This window comes from Plectropomus leopardus, chromosome 16 (genome assembly GCF_008729295.1).
Source record: "Plectropomus leopardus isolate mb chromosome 16, YSFRI_Pleo_2.0, whole genome shotgun sequence".
Lineage (NCBI taxonomy): Eukaryota > Metazoa > Chordata > Actinopteri > Perciformes > Serranidae > Plectropomus > Plectropomus leopardus.
In genome coordinates, this window is record NC_056478.1 from 13286886 (window position 1) to 13304561 (window position 17676).

Here is a 17676-nt window from a genome sequence, read left to right on the forward strand (position 1 = left end):
TCCCTAGTTTGGAGAAGCTGCAGGAGTACCAGCACAGAAGCTAAGCAATGTACTGCTGTAGATGGGGGCCAGCAGCAAAACGTATTTTAGCCACCTAAAAAGGTCCGATGTTAAATCACTGTTTTGGAGTCTGGCTTTGAAGAGAGAGGTATAACAGCTTCAATTCCCCATCATAAATTTCTGCCTGACATTAAGGTTAAGCACATTGATTGTATTGCATAATGATTATTTTAAGGTTGACTTTTTTAACTGGCGTTAAATACACTTAAATACACTTTGATGCTGACCCCATCCACAGCAGTACAATGCTTAGCTTCCTCGGCAATACTCCAACCTGCTTCTCTAAACTGGGGGCTTGCTGACCACCATCTACTGTATGTAATACACTGATTATGGATAAGTACCTCATACAACAGCACTTCAAAAAATCTGAACTAGCCATTTAAAGGTATTTGACATTTTAGAGCAAACTCAAGATGTACCAGCGTGCTAACAACTGTATTTGTTTTTGGCTGATCTCTGTAAGATATTGACGATGAAGATACAAAAAATTGGGAGATAAATCAAACACTGTGGGCCTGCATTCTTAATAGTGGGTAATTATTTAAAAGGCTGGTCTAATTTTGTCTCTCTGACAGAGCTGCATCACCTGAAACTGTGTAGATGGTGACTTCATGTTATATTTTATATCAAACAATAAAAATAAATCCATTTTTACAGGCCAAGCAACAATTTTAAAATGTGTCATCCCCAATCAACAGTTTTATTGCCTGAAGGAACAGTCAATCAGGCACTTTGGTTCCATGTGCATCACACACGAAATCTTAAACAACCATACAGGTAAAACATTTTAATTTAACAATGTCTCATCCGATGTTCTTGGTTCTTTAGAAGAATGTTGTACACCCCTGGAGAAGAAAATGTCTCCTAATATGAAAGTGATAATATTTCTATTTGGGCATTTTTGGAAGTACCAATCAGACAGAGAAAGGAAAGACATGAAGAACACAGAAGAAAAAGAGAAAGCTGCAAAAGTTACAGAAAGCGTTACGGTGAGATGGAGTGTGCAGAGTTTAGCTTAGCACCACTGACCTCAAGAACAACCCCCAACCAAGGTCAAAAAGTTGGAGTCACTTTTTACACTAAATTTTTCAATTTCAACACTTTGACTTAGCTCAATAAAATGGATATTCTGGTCAGATCAGTGCTACTTTTGTCTCATGCAAACTTAGGAGAATATCTGCACAGCTTGCCAATTTTGAGGCTAATAACCAGATAAAATAAACTGGACTAATGGGATGTGGTGGAGTCCAGTTGAACTGATAAAGATATACTGCATTTCAGAAAAATTGTTTGGAGACACGAAGTCAAGGCTTACCCAAGTCTGGCTTTAGCTCAGTAGGCAAGCTTAATTTCCGTGACATCTTTGCTGGAAAAAAGAGAACATCCCTCTTTACAAACACACGTCTACGCTAACACACGATGCCATGCAAAGCTAGATAACCAGCACTGGGCTAGGATTGTGCACAAAAGCTAAAATACATGAAAACGAACTAGACAAAAGGCTGTGGAACAAAGTGCGGGGGATTGTTTCATTGACTAGAGAAGCCAAAATGCTTTACGCAGGAGAAGACGCTGCATAAGTCAGAGACAACTCTGTATATTACAGAGGCATGCTGTGGAAGATAAAAGAAAGGAGGTGACCTCTGGTTGCAAAATGCCCTGCAAGAGAGGACTGGTACAGTGAGACATGTCAAAACTGCATGGCCATTCAGGACCCTCATGCCACAGGAGCATGCATCAAGAACAGGAAGGCAACAGGAAACAGAAAATACTGAACAGGAGATGGAAGAAGACAGTGAAGAAGGTTATTGAGTGTACTGCTAGTTACTGTAGGCTGGCTTTCATCATTACCCATATTAAGGCAAACTTACCCAAAACTGTCTCAACTGGTGCAAGTTACACTTGATTACTGTATACGTGCATGTATTGCAAAATGAATTGGGTTCCTAGCTCTGGTTTACAAATCATTTCATCTTTTAAAAGAGTGAAATACAAAGAAATACATCATCCCCCAAATGAATTTGTACAATGACTACTCACCCAGTGTTGCGCTGACTTTGTAAATTAAACGTTGGTTTTCCAACGTCATCACAGTGAACGAAGAATCCCAAAACTGAGACAATTCTTGACAAACTGAAGTCATAGGGGTCCACGATAAAGAAAAATGGTATCAAATATTCTGTTTACAAACTCTCATACAAATTGTGCAGTATAATCCATGCTCACTTATCCAGTCGTATGTTCAGTACTTCCCAAACAGACAGCCCTTTCCAACGGGGAACTGATATAAAAGTTACCTGTGCTCTCTTCAACGCCAAGCTCCACTGACAAAAATAGTAATTTTACCTCACTGAAGACAGGAGCTGCCTGTCCGCTGCTGCCTCGATCAGTTTGTTTGCTTGTGTTATTGTGGGACTTTGTCATTTTACTTGGATTTAACACGTAATTTAACACTTAAAAACTAATGATTATTAGACCAGCAGCCCCCATGGTAAGCAAGGTAAAATTGCTGTTTTTGTCAGTGGATTCTGGCTTTGAAAAGAGCATAGATAAGTAATACAGAGCATGGACTGGGAAGTACTGAGCATACAACTGGATAAACGTTGATAAATGTGGACCTCTATGACTTCAGTTCAAAAGGATTTTTTTTCTGCTTTTTAGATCCCTCATCCACTGGAGGTCGTGTCAGTAAGACATAGTTTTCTTTATGAATTCAATGTAACGGGGGGTGAGAAACTGATATCTAAATGGTCATTGGGGGTGAGTATTCCTTTAAATAAATAAAAACAACAATGAATGAGGTTTTAAATGTTATTTCTCTGTCTGTAGGAGAAAGAAGTGGGAAAAAGTCTAAATGATGAAAGAGGACATTCATCATGCGTACACTTGGATGTTCCATTCACTTGTGGTAGTTATGAAATAATGGCCAGCTTTAGTTTAAAAAACTGTCAGAAACCCACCATAAGAAATAAAAAATGTATAAAACCCCCCCGAAAAGTCTGTTACATTCTGATACCCTTACGCTCAAACTGGATTGAGTTTACTACATTACTACTATTACTATATTGCTTCCATTTATTCAAAAATAAATTTGAAGACACATAATTTTTCCATTATTAAAGCTCACTGCTGTCTACTTCCTGTCCATAAATCATGTGCGCAAATTTACAATCCACATGACCACATGGCTTAATCTTTTCTTCAATTTACTTGCATATCCACGCAGGTGTTTTCACGTATAAGGGCCAATCAGATCTCTGCTCAGGTAGAAGCAGAACGCAGCCATGCTGTGAATTACGTGAGGTCAGCAAATTCCTTAAACCAGTAAGACTAATAAAGTAACGTCTCTGCACTCACAGGTGCAACAAAGCTAATGGGAGGGTCGGGAAAAGGACATTTTTAAAAATACATCGAACTTTTAACAGGGTTCAGACTAATTAAATGAGGTCAAGCTAGTTTAAAAGAACCTTTGACTGCCGTTTGAGGAGTACTGGTTGGCGCAAGGTCAGAACTCCAGTCTCTGATGAAGCAATAATTTAAGATACCTACTCAGTCACCTGACTTTGAAAGAGGACCCAGAAGCCCTGCTTTCTACAGACAAAAAGCATTACTTTTGAGCAGTTCATATGTAATTTCATATACACACACTGAAGGTAGACAAAGACACGGTTGGACAGATGAGTTGCTCTCCTGTTAGGTGTCATCATACTATGGACAGAGCCAATCACGTAACTCGATGTACACGGGGAATCTGCTGTCGGACGTCAGGACAGATATCACACGCAGGCACATTGACAATATGACACTCGTGCTACAAACATGTAGCATGCAGTGTGTGTCTGAGGAAGTGAAGCTATATTGTGTATATACAGACAGCTTAACTCCTGCCCTGCTTCCAGGTTAGCCTCTGCTCCACCAGCTTTCAAATCTCGGTGTACGTTTTTAAGACCAGATTACAGCATACCTATGTAAACTATGATTGCCTTGTCATTTTAAAACAGAAAACTAGATATACTGCCACAAGGTTGTATGCCTCTGCACACCATACAAGCTGCACTTACAGCTTACATCCATGTCTGTGAAAATATGGATGCCTTACACACACAATATCTATATAACCAGCACAGTTTCAAGGTGGTTCTGGAGAGTTCCTGAGTTATGGCCAAAAACATGTTGTATGAGGTCACCAGGACCTTGACCTTTGACCTTTGTCCAACTAATTCTAATCATTTAATTCTTGAGTCCAAGTGAATGTTTGTGTCAAATTTGAATAAATTCCCTCAAGGTGCTCTTGAGATATTGCATTCACAAGAATGAGGTGAATGAAAGGTCACTTCTGACCACCAAAATTTAATCAGTTCATCTCTGAGTCTACTCCAACATTTTTTTTTTTACAAAATTTAAATAAATTCCCTCAAAATATTCTTGAGATATCGCGTGCTCAGAATGAGACAGAGGAGGTTATAATGACCTTGAACGTTGACTTATGACAACCAAAATCTAATACGTTTACTGTTGAGTCCAAGTGAATGTTTGTGTCAAATTTGAAGAAAGATTTGAGATTTGGTTCACAAAAATGGGACAGACGTTTGGACGGACGGACAACCTGAAAAAATAATGCCCCCGGCCACAGCTGTTGCCGGTGCCTAGGCTTAAGAATACTTTTGTTTATAATTCAATACAGTGAGAATCAAAAGACAGAGGAACAGAGGCTTACCCAGAGGCGAAGCTGAACTTTGTCTCTCTATTCTTTAGTGTATTCTTTTCCGCTGTGGTAACGATGACACAGAGGACAGAGACAGGGGGGGACAAATCTGGACTTTGTCCTGCCTACACAACCTCTCATGACAAATCTTTGGCCAATCTTACCTCCTCTACCACCTCCATTGTAGAACTGCTGTAGATTGCTGTTCGTCAACACTTTTGGGGTGTAAGGGGGAAAGTAAAGTAAATGTTCAGTTAGAAACACCCTTTGGCTTGTTACGACACACAAGCTGTTGTTATTTACCCTAATGAATCACTTTTTCAAGGTCCATGGCCTTGTAAAGGAGCAGTGTAAAGGATTTAGTGCCACCTAGGGGTGAGGACTGCAGAGTGTAACCAGCTGCAACCGCTCCTGGTTAGAAATCCATCAGTGTTCATTGTTCAGGAAGTTTTTACCAGGAGCCAAATTATGTGCAGTGGTCTCTTCCTCTCCAAAACAAACAGTCCATGTGATTAAAATGGGCAAAAACTCACATTCACATTGCAAATCAATCTTTTTCTGACACTGTTCAGCTCAAGGTGAAGGTGCTGCTAACAATGGTGTCTGATGCAAAATTCAAATGGCCCTGTCTTAAGCCAGTGTTTGGTTTGTCTGTTCTGGGCCACTGTAGAAAGATGGCAGAGCAACATGGTGATCTCTTACGATGAAGACCTGCTCCCGACTTTTATTTTCATGTGATTTTACATAAAGGAAACATGTGTATTACATTGTACTCCATCTCTGCCAGTATATCCCCCTAAATCCTACAAACTGCACCTTTATCCTCAATGAAGCTGGTTAAAAATTCAGTACACTAGTTTGACTAAAATACCCTATTTTCTGATTTAAAAACTATGTACCATAAAAAACAGATTCACAGTTGAGAGAATACTATGTAATATTGCAACTACCTGCTTCTTAACAATAAAAACACCTGGCTGAGTAAATTTAGTTGGGGGAGGCTCTGATCCCTTTTTATTTCACAGATATTGTTTTTCCTGTATCATTTGTTTACCAGAATGAGCAAAGATTGTAATGATTTTAAAGCACATTAAATGTCAAACAAAAAAAATTAAAACACTAAGATTTAATGTCAAAATAGGACTTGATGCAGATGTTTTTGTTGTGCCTCGTGTACATCCTTACAATGTTTAATGCATAAATAGAGTCATCCATCCTATTACTGTAAGTGGTTTAGCATTGACAATTGGAAGCACTGATTTTAAGTTGTTTTTAATGCAAACCCAACTATTCCAAGGATATTTTCGGAATAAAATGACATTCTCCTAGCAATAATGGAGTCTTAATTTATCAAATGGCAACTAACTTCAAGGTAAAACAAGTGAAACTGCAGGAAAACAAATCTAAATTGGTTTGGTTTCAACCAAAGAGCTTTAATACGTTTAAAAAACATAGAAAAAAAGGGCTCAATCCTCAACTAAATGAATATTAAGGCAGACTTCTTTTGCAAGGAGGCACCTTATCTCTCTCGCTCTCTCTGTCTTATGAATAATGCAGCACAGACAGATGTATCAGACCACAGTCTGGTGGCACCAGACATGGAGGGGGTTGGGACAGTCATCATACCTGCAGCAGGACTCCAGACTTTGAGATTTGTTTTCTGTCTGACCTTTTTAAAAAGCTCCTTATTTTCAGTGCCAAGCTAACCTTAATGAGATGGATCTGGGCTGTTCTCTCTTCAAGCACCTTCAACTGAAATACTAATGACAAAGATTAAGAAGCAGGCGAGCGAAAGAGCAACAGAGCATCTTCCTGTCGCAGTGTAGTTCCTTTACAAACTCATCAATGGGATGACTATTACAATGTGATGGTGGTGCATAATGTACTTAGTGACGATGGGTTTTGTTGGTTTGCACTGGGTCATATTCACTAATAACGCTCTGCACAGATCGGCTTCAGACACATTCAAATGTTTCTCTGAAAGAAGATCCTTGCTCAAAGCTGAAAGTTAATCTTGCAACTCATATTACACATTGAATTGCAGAATATTTCTTACAATTATGCAATTACGCAGTTACTGAATATGTGAAAATACCCAGGGCCCTTCTGGTTGAACTTTTACTTTTTAACTTATGCTCTGATTAATGAAAATGAATTCTACCAGAATGCAGAGTTTTGTCTCATTCAGTACAGATTGCTTAGCTGTCACACTGAATTAGCATCACAGACACTGGATGTACGGCAGCCTATAACGCAGTTTTCCACGATAACACATGAGATTAAAACAAATTTCAGTCCTGTCTATTGAACTCTGCAAAGTGGTAAAAAAGAGTGCATGCACAAATGGGAGAATACTCTCAAAAACCCATAAACTCAAAGAGTGCATTTCTAAAGACCGAGAATGAAAATTGACAGGCAGACAATTTCATGGTTCTATGAAAAAACCCTTCAATATAGTTCCAGTTTGATGAGCAACAATTTCAATAAAACAGTATTAAAAGTAGAGGCTCTTTTGAAACATTAATCTCCCTCCCTAACCGATGCTCCTCTTGCATTCAAATATGTGGAATTATAGGTCTTATTTTTGACAGCTTCACCATTTGGCTTTAATGTCTAGATAACACAAAGCCTCTGCTCTATTTCTCCCACTTCACTTTTAATAAGACGCTGAAGGACATGTTACCTGAAGTGGGGGACTTGCAGCGGTCCTCTGATGTGGCGGAGCCCTCGTTGATGTCGCACAGACCTGCAGCAGAGATCACAAATTTTAATTAAAGCAACATAAAGCGAGCAAAAAGAACTAGTGGGGGGTTTATTACATAAGCGTATAACACTACCCTTTTTAACTTAGTAATATACTGCCGAGAAAACCAAAAATGTACACTTACAATGCTGTATGTTTTTGGGAAATTGGACTGGTTTCCATCAAAAACTATGTTGATTCTACTTATATTTTAAACCAGGAATGTTCCAACTGGACTGGAAGGATCAACGCACAGGATCAGTTATTCTGAGCGCATGTCCTGCCCGATCCTTTGTTCACGTCCGCCCAGCACGATTTGCGGCAGATATGTTCATGTTGTATGGTATTGCTGCACTCCAAGGAAGTGAAATTGAGATTTTATTGTTAAATTTTAATGTTTAGTGTTTAGGTTTACTTAAATGCTGTAATGAGCAGAACTGTGACCGTTTTAATTTGTTGTAACTGGGTATATTAAACTATAACACTAATCTGAAATTGAATTATATTTTATTAATCAATTACAGTGTTCTTTTTATAATAGATTTGAGAACAATTTCTGAAGACATATTTTTGTTTGTTTACTTTATCATTTTGTAGAAAAACAAATGCTGCAGTAAGTGGAATTCTGATAAGAGCCATTTAAAATAGATTCAGTTTATTACTTTGTTATTTTTGTAAAAGTAAAATTAAAAAAAAGCCTTAGGAACTGCAGACATTTTTCCTTGTATTGCATTGCATCTCTATTAAACTGTCAAGAATATATACTGGATTGATTTTAACAACTTTTAAGTACTTAAAGTGTGCATTGTGCAGCTGTATTATGTATGTAAATACAAGTATCGGATTGGGACTCAGATTGGGACTGGGGGCAAAAAAATGTGATTGGGACATCACTATTTTAAACATAATGATGATTTTGTACATCTTTATTGTTTCTTCATCCACATCTGAGTCTAATTCCTTCTTTTGCCGCGTGCATGTTTGTGTATAAATGTGTGTGTGTGTGTGTGTGTGTGTGTGTGTGTGTGGCATTGTCCTTTGAGGCAGAAAGCCAAGCAGACAGCAGTCCCTGTTGGCAGCAAAACACAGCTGGACGCCTGATTACTGCTCGCACTCGCCAGGCTCTGACAGGTGCCAGCCCACTGCTCACCAGTCAGTGACACCAGATGCTGTGTGTATTTGCATGTGCATGTACTTGTGTATATGTGTGCATCCGTGTGTAGCTTTTCTTTGCATAAACAATCACAAACATCCAAAATCAATCCCTCAGCATCCGCAGCTTGATAATTCATCCATCAAACTTTTGCTTAAGTATGGGCAGTGCATCGTCATGACACTGCGGCATCCTCGAAGTAGCTGCACTGCCGCTACTTGACACAGGGTGGCAGTGTGTCCAAACAGAGAGCATTTGTGATATGGGGCTGCAGAGGCAATGTGTGTTATTGGGATGGGCTGTGAGTGTGTGTGTGTGTGAATGAGAGAGAGGAGGACAGACATAGAGAGAGTTGGTATTTGTTTAGTCAAAGTGCTTCATTGTGTATCAGCCTTTTGAGCGAAGCCTGGACCGCATCATTTTAGATGCAGCTTGTGTTGCTCTGTGACTTCAGTCATTAGTTTACACATCAGTCCATGGATGTTTTGGACCTGCAGGGTAACTGGAAACCCATCAAAATGTTCACGGAGAGGCTGATTAAAATTCACTTTCACCCAAAATAAACTTTGATTTCTACTTGTCGGTGCATTCCAAGAGTTATTTTGCTAAAAATCCCTAAAACTGTTAAGTGTTTGTCTTCCTCCAGTACGTTAGGCTCCATTCACTCTGGAGTTTAAAAGAATATATCAGCCACAAAAGGACCATTTTCCATCAGTTAATCACCACGTTTTATCTTGAATTTGTTGAGAAAACTTTTTTCGTGCATGCCCCTACAGTGAATGGAGAATTCAAAAAAGGCAAACAGTCTTCATTAATTAAAGTCATTGGGAGCCATGTTTAACAGCAGCAACCTTAATCAAAAAATCAATTAACAAACTCTCACTATACTACATGAGTTGTGCGAGTGTTTGTAAATTTATGTTTGATATAGTTTTTTATTAGATAAATATGGATCCCAATAACTTAACTGATAAAGAAATTATCATTTTGCAGGTGAAGTATTCCTTTAATATGGTGAACTGGGTCTTGTGATTTGCAAGCATTGGCGTTCAGCTATCTAGCTTTTGATCGATCGACCGGCAGAAGGCAGATGGCTGCCCACCACTGAGTCTTGGTTCTGCCTGAAGTTTTTGCCCGTTTAAATACGTTTTTCTTTGCCACTGTCACAAAGTAGAGGGACGTGGTAAGTGCCTAAATGACTCTTGGTGGGAATTTGTTTGAACTGTCTGTAAATGAAAATAGTGTGGTCTGGACCTGCTCTATATGACAAGTGTCCTGAGATTCTTTTTGTTATGATTTGGCATTATCAAAATAAACATTGAACTGACTTGACTTTGGGTAAAAAAAAAACTTGGAGGCATGATTAATCAGCTGTGGAAATAACATTGTTATTTCTCACTGCTGCACTGTAATGGCTCAAAAGCAAAAAAACTTCTGCTGCTATGTGTGGTCAGAAAAGTTCAGACTTCTTGTCCTTCTTATCCCTTTTTCCTCATTACCTCCAGAAGGCTGTCGTGTCTTTCTTGGCGAGCGAGGCTGTCTCTGGTAGGGGTCATTGGAGCCATAAAGCTCGACCGTCCCCAGGTTTAGCACTACCGTCTTCTGGATGTAGTCCACCACCGCCAGACCATTACTGTTGCCAAACACCACACTGGGGAAGGGGGGGCGGGACACAGTCAAGGAGGAAGAGGAAGCGAGAGAAAGATGAAAAGGCAGAGAGAAACAAGTAAAATGTAATTTAGTTTTGAAAGCTAAAACACTGCAGTCAGAGCACAAAAACAGCTGGAATCTCCAAATTTTTCCTGGCAGTCATAAATCGTGTTGACAGGCCTGGTTGTCACAGCAGCCGTGAGCAGTTGCTGCTTGAATTGCAAAATTGTATGCATGTGCACTTTGCATATACTTTTGCCTGTATGAGATGTCTCCATAGATTTCATTCATTTTAGTTTTTAACTTTTCTTTTAAGACAGAGCTTGATAATCGGAGCGTGCACTTTCCCGCAAAGGTTTTCCAGCCTCGACTAAAGTGTTCCTGTTTGTATACTTACAGGCCATAGGAGGAATTGAGTGCCAGACTTGTGATCTGCTGTGGAGGCTCTCCGCTAACCCACACTAACTGGACCACCAAATCTACCTGGTAACCTGCAGACTGCTTCAGAGGAGTACTGCGCACTCTGGAGAGAAAAAAAAAACAGAGTGGAATGGAGAGGAATAGAGACAGCGAGGAGCAAGAAAATGAAATGGAGAGAGAGACATTTCATTTCACACAAAAAGGTTTCATAAAGAGACTGCAGCTCAGAAGCCGTTGTTGAGGGTCTGGCATGAGTGGCTGCAAGGGGATGATGGGGAGGCCGGGGCTGAGAATGCTTCAGGCGCTGACTAAGTCTGTGCAAGAGTGCTTGAGGCAAAAGGCAAGACTCTTGTGTGCATGAGTGTGTATGAGCATGTGTGCAAGCGCTCCTGCTGCTTATGAGAGTTTTATGTAATCTGTATGTGTATGTGTGTGTGTTACATACTTGAGGCAGGGCATGTTGCCGCCATCAGAGTTGTTGCTGCTTGTGGAGGGGTGTGAAGGTGGGCCGCTTGTCTGAGGGGAGGCACCGGGGGTGGGAAGCGCCGATGTCTGTTCTCCCCCTCCACCCCCGCCGTCTGGAGACTCTATGTCGTTCAGCTCATACTGCATTCGCACCTCTAGTAACTGCAAAGACATCACACACAGGTGCAAGATACAGATTTATAAAAGAGAAGAGCATTAACATAATGTTAAAGGGATAGTTCAGATTTTCTGAATTGGGGTTGCATGAGGTACTTATCCATAGTCAGTGTATTACATACAGTAGATGTCAGTTGGCACGCCCCCAGTTTGAAGAAGTGGCAGGAGTGCCAAAATGAAAGTTAAGCAATGTACTGCTGTGTACACTATATTGAGAGTATTTTCACTGCTTTGCCTTTCCTGGTGAGGCCCATAACAGCTTCAGTCCCACATCTATAATTTCTTTTTTAGCCACCAGACTCCATTGAAAAAAACAGTAATTTTAGCTCGCTGAACACAGGAGCTGCTGGTCTACCACTTCCTCGATCAATTAACTTAGTTTGTGTTATTGTGTGACTTTGGCAAATCTGAACTAACCCTTTAAACCCCAATGTCACACAATAACACAAACAAAAAAACTGATCAAGGCAGCAGTAGAGCAGCAGCTCTTGTGTTCAGTGATGTTAAATGACTGTTTTTCTGAATGAAGTCTGGCTTTGAATAGAGCTGTTGGAAATCACTGTCTGAAAAAAGGTAAAGTAAAGACAATACTCTTAATATAGTGCACACTTAAACTGATGTTGACTGTTGTAGGTGGGGCAGATTTTCGGTGGCTAGAATACATTTGATTGCTGACCACCATCCACACCAGTCCAATTTTTAGCCTCAGTACCGGCACTCCAGCCTGCTTCTCAAAAGTTTGGGCATGGTGACCGCCATCTGCTGCAGGTAATACACTATGAAGTACCTTATACAACCCCACTACAAAAAAATCCAAAATATCACTTTAAAGGCACAAAACTCTTTTTTTCAAAACTCCATATTTTCCACTGAGGATAGGAAAAGTCATCAAGTTCGTGAGTGGCGTCCACTCACACTCATTTTGATAAAAGACATTTTGTGTGTGTACGTGCGTGTGTGTGTGTGTGTTTGTGTGTGTGTTTGTGTGTGTGTGTGTGTGTGTGTAGGCAGACTAAGAGTCAAAAAGGTCCACCAATACTGAAATATTTCATTCCTTCTAAGTCCTCCTTCAGGCTACTTCTCTGCAACCTCCGCCTTCGCACAGTCTCTCTCTCTCTTTCTTTATTTCTCTCTCTCACACACACACACACCACCAAAACTCACACATAATGTTCATAAGCTCCTCTGTTTTGCATTCTGTCTGTCTCATTAGCCCCTGTGACACGTGGGAGTGAAGACTGATCAGTAGCCTCTTTCAGATTCTCACTCCCGCCTGCCTCTGTCCTCCTCTACCTTCATTTCTGCGAGGTTACAGAGGTGTTTGACCTCGTGCTGTTCTCCTAATTACAGATCGTTTGCAACTGCATATCCAGTCCTGATCCACATCCCAGTCACACACTTAGAGAGTAGGAAAAAAAAGGCCCTAAAATTTTCTATAACACATGCATCAGCGCTCACTGGCAGTCACCCACAGAAAAAGCAGGAAGGCGGCTGACTTGAATCCTGCTACAAGGTACTTGAACTCGACAAATTCATGAAAACGTTTTTGCTGTGAGCCTGGTTTGTTTGGCAGAACAAAGGAAATGGAGGACAAATTGTGGTGAACACATTAAAGGCTACAAAATAAAAATAAATCCACAGACCTGCGAGGAAAAACACATCCAAGCACCTCCCACGCTCTTTGATTGACAAGTGATCTCTGTCTAGAGCAAGTCCAGAGCAACAACACCACCACAACAGCGACCACTTCGTGAGAAAAATGTTGCCAAAACTCTAAATAAACAAAGTATCTTGCTAGGCACCAATTTAACACTCCACAGCTCCAAAGACAAAACAGAAACTAAGCATGTGCGGTATGCGCGCACCCTCTCTCTTGTAATATAGGAGCTGTGAGCATGTTCACACAGATTTAACAGCATTTGTCTTTACAGTGTGTCATTAAACACTGACTCCCATCACACCCCCAGAAGCACTTACGTCGCTATCAAGGCGGATTATAATGACAGTCTAGCTTTGCTTGTTCACCGCTCCGTCTGTTGGCATAGCAACCATACTGCCTTTGACTAGGCAGATCTTTGAGCACATGTGGGTGTGTCTCAATATCTTAAAACAGCAGAGGGAGTGAGTGCTGAGGGCAAAAAAATTACAAATAAAAGCAAAATAAACTCTTGAGGGACAGTTACATTACATCCCTTGTTTGTGTCCATGCTTTGTGGTTGCATTGTGTTGTGTTTTCTGTATTTGTATTGAAAAATAAGCATCTCATCCGGATTATAAACCCACCTGCACCACCTCAGTAGTTACTTCCAGCTTGCTGAAGCGGTAGATGATAACGTTGGCCGACACCCCGGCCACACACAGCATCCGGCTCTCAGGGCACCAGGCCATGATCTGAATGGCAAAGGGGTCTTCATCTGACACCTCGGTGCTGCCTTTGTCCTCCTTGGACCGGTTTCTGTCAAACACCTTGGCTGTTTTGAGCTTATAGAGCACCTGGAGCATTACTGGGGAAAAGAGTGAAAAGATTTAAATGTCAGTTACAATCCAGGTAAATGAGACATATCAAATCTGACTCTAAATACTCTTAACAAAACCTATTTTGTTTGCAATTAATGTGCGGAGGTTGATGTTAAAACTTTATTTGGAAAGTAAATACGTACATTCGTTTTTAAGATTGTTTCTTTTTCTTGAGTTTAACAGTGCATAACAGCAATTATAATAGACAATCACACTGTTTATTTACAATAACTTTTGGGTAGAGAACCCCTGCATCACATACACAGCCTACAATTAATTGGTGCTGTGCAAATGGGGGTGAGAAACAGCTATCATTTAAAAATGTTTAAAGGGCAGTCCCCACCAAGAACAATAACTACACTGTAACTATAAAAAGATAGTTTTAAAAATCGTTCCAACTCAAATGGATGGCGGAGTCCACACTACAACTATAACAACAATGAAAGTGGTGAACAATATCATTTGGATCACTCTTAGAGTGCAAATCAAAATCTGTCTTTTTTAGACGTCACATCCAACATAGATCCTAAAGTCTAATTTCGACCACAAAGTGTATGTTTTTATGTTGAAAAAGATGAATGGAGTGCATAGCATATGTTATGTACCACTGTTTACAGAATGTTAACATTCATCGGTCTGGATGCTCACATCATTATCGTTATAGTTATGGTTATAAATATAATGCTTTGTGTGGACGGCCCTCAAGTCTTAAGTCTAAAATGTGTGCTTGATGCTTTTTTATCTCAATAATAAAAACACTTAAACTAACTTACTATTACTAATAGTTACTATTATGGCTGAAAATGACAACAAAAATAAACAAGTTTTCAGATCTCACATATCTCCGCAATTCAAAACTATTGGCAATTGTCTTGCCATTGTTGGCATGACTTTACGGTGATTCAATCTACTTTGTGAAGCATAGACAAAGCTAAGCCTTTGAGGGAACTCACTTGCAGACGCATCCCAGAACTTCACAGTTCCATCAGCATGCCTAGAAATTCAAGAGAAGAGGAAAACGAAAAGAGACAGTAGAGGAACAAGAGAGACATCAATTTCAATTCATCACAACCACAGCTCTCCCTTTGGATGGATTTCACTCATGATTTTCATGACTTCAGTCAAGGTTGTTAACTAGAAGGTACACTCTATGGCCAAAAAGTATGTTGGCACTCCTGTAAACACAATTTTTTGTATTTTTGTTTTGAGGCTGTTTTTCTAGGTTTTGGCCAGGCCTTTTAGTTAAACTCGTGAGAAATGCGATGGCTTAAGGTAATTTAAGGTAATAAATTTGTGGCAGGTAATAAGGTAATAAATTTGTGGCAGAAGTCTGGAGGACATCCCGTCCTGTTTCAACATGACAATGCCTCTGTGCACATTGTCGGGTCTGTGAAGAAATGGTTAGGTTTAGAAGAACTTGACTGGTGTGCACAAAGCCCAGACCTCAACCCCAACGACGACTGCGAGCCAGGCTTTACCGCCCAACATCTATAGCTTACCTCACTAAAGCTCTAGTGGCTAAATGGGAGCAAATCTGAGCAGCAAGGTACCAAAATCCTGTGGAAAGCTTTTTCAGAGGAGTGGAGGCTTTCATAGTAGAATAATAGTTCTAGGATGGCATATTTAATCATTAGATATGGGTGCAATGCTAAGATGTCCACATATTGTTGGCCATTTTGAGTAAATTCTGTTAGTAACAAAATGTCCAACAAAATCCTCATATTACTATCTGTCTAAAAATGAAATTGACTCAGTAGCAGGTGCTGAGCATGATGGCTTCTGTACTTGGTGTCACAGAAAAAGACACTAGACCTCTGGCCATCTATTGGAGCAGGTAACGACCCCTAAACACAATATAAGGGCAGGTTTTGTGCCTTGTACAAAGACACATGGAAAAGACTGGAGATATGACACCAAAAAAGGTTGAAAGAAGAAAAACATCTGCAGTAGTGAAATTGACATAGGCTAATAGGAAAATTAACTTAAACAAAGTAAATGTGATTTCAGGGATATGTATTTAAGTATTAAAAGTAAAAGTACACATGCACAAGGGTTTAAATACATTTAATACATTTAAAATCAATAAATAATTAAAAGGGAAAAGCAACGAGTCCTCACATATAATTGATATAATATAATTGAGTAATTGCTTCAGCTGCACTTGTAATATTTTTATACGGTTTGTGTGCAAAAATCTTAATTTGTGAAGTTTTTTTTCTTTCATTCTTTATAGTAGTGGAGTATGAAGTACAATATTTACCTCTGAAGTGTAGAGAAGTTGTACTTAAATATGTACTTAAATGTACTTAAATACATTCCAGCATCGGTCAGCAGAGGGACGCACAGTGAGTGAAATTACATTAAGTATAGAAGTATTTCTTTAGCCCTGAAATGTAATATTCCAGTCATTATAATTACTCTAAAACATGACCTAAATATGATATTCATGCATTTTTAAAATTTTCCTCAAATGTAAAACTTATTTTTCTCAACCACTCGAAAAATTTGCTCTTAAGAGCAAAAATAATAAAACTATTGGAGAATCCCAAAAATCAATGCGCACTAAAAAAATGAGAACAAATTGTGGATACGAACAAAAATAACTCAAAATCTGTTTGTATGTTGCTTCTGACATGAGGCTCATTGTCATAAAAAAACAACATGTATTTTGGTTTCCATTTTTCCTTCACTCCTCAGTTTTGTTGCCCGTTGAGCTGAGTGGATTGGGAGAGAAATATCGTGCAGGCTGTGGCACTTTGAGAAAGAGAGAGAAGCCTGTGCAGAATAGTAATACAGCATGGAAGGGGGTGAGGAGAGAGGGAGGAAGGAGAGAGGAGCCTCCTACTGTCAACCCCATACCTCAATGTCAGCGTGTGTGTTCTGTTAAAATCACCCCTTGTTGACAGCTCAGAGCGGGATAATAAACATTAAAATGGAGCGAAGTGCACATGATTGGAATACATAAAGACCTACAGTAAATGTTCCGGCTCCTTCGCTGTGGGGACCTGACAGTGCAGGAGAGGTGAAAGTAATTGAGTTGCCGCGAGACGATAATGCTAATGAAATCAGTATTGTCTTACCCAGTAATGATGATCTCTGGGTAGCTCTGTGTGCCTTGACCCCAGTTTCCACCGCTAATAGGCCATTCCTGGATAGACAGCAGAAACACACAGTGCATTAGAGCCAATGAGAGACCACAGGTAGAAGTCAATGTACAGCACATCAATGGACGCATTGATTCTAGAAATAGATGACATGATAAAATTGCACGAGTGTGCATGGGAAAAGACGCAGGGATCCTTTGTACGCGTCTTTCAGCGCATCTTGCAATTATGCACGTCAATGGAGTGTGCGTCTCCATCTGAGAGCGTGTGTGTGCGTGTTGGTGGGGGGTTTGGCTTTGAACACGTTGACACATACAAAGGTCATCAGGATGACTCATGGTGATCTTTATGTGAGAATGCCCTCCTGCAGCTCAGCCAGGCCTTTGCTTAACAGAAAAAAAAAAGAAGGGAGGGGGACAGCAGCAGCAGCTAGGCAGCCAGTTTGGGTCAGTACATGCTGACATTTCCGACAGAAAGCTAGAACAAGGCGACAGGGAAAAGAACACGGGCATGCATAATGGCTGAAAGAGCAAGGGGTCTGTCTTAGATGATACAAGAATAAGAGAAGAGAATGAGAGGAGAGAGGAGGTGTGCAAAGACAGAGCATGATTGTTAGGTAATGTGACACTATTATATCGGCTGTTTAGCTTCATGGAACATTAAAAAATACACTTAACCA

At 40.0% G+C, this 17676-nt stretch overlaps 1 protein-coding gene across 3 annotated transcripts in view; it reads right to left on the minus strand.

The window, feature by feature from the left end:
* stxbp5a (syntaxin binding protein 5a (tomosyn)) overlaps positions 1-17676 on the minus strand; it is a 127368-nt gene that overhangs the window by 9605 nt on the left and 100087 nt on the right. For 2 of the 3 annotated variants that reach the window (XM_042503040.1, XM_042503038.1), the window contains exons 13-21: positions 16974-17041; positions 14847-14887; positions 13660-13880; positions 11180-11361; positions 10712-10837; positions 10164-10315; positions 7452-7514; positions 4933-4983; positions 1379-1429 (exon numbers count right to left, since the gene is read on the minus strand). In XM_042503040.1, the coding sequence (XP_042358974.1) occupies positions 1379-1429; positions 4933-4983; positions 7452-7514; positions 10164-10315; positions 10712-10837; positions 11180-11361; positions 13660-13880; positions 14847-14887; positions 16974-17041 (955 nt within the window). The remainder of the gene's footprint in view (positions 1-1378; positions 1430-4932; positions 4984-7451; positions 7515-10163; positions 10316-10711; positions 10838-11179; positions 11362-13659; positions 13881-14846; positions 14888-16973; positions 17042-17676) is intronic. The other variant, XM_042503039.1, reaches the window with a different exon arrangement.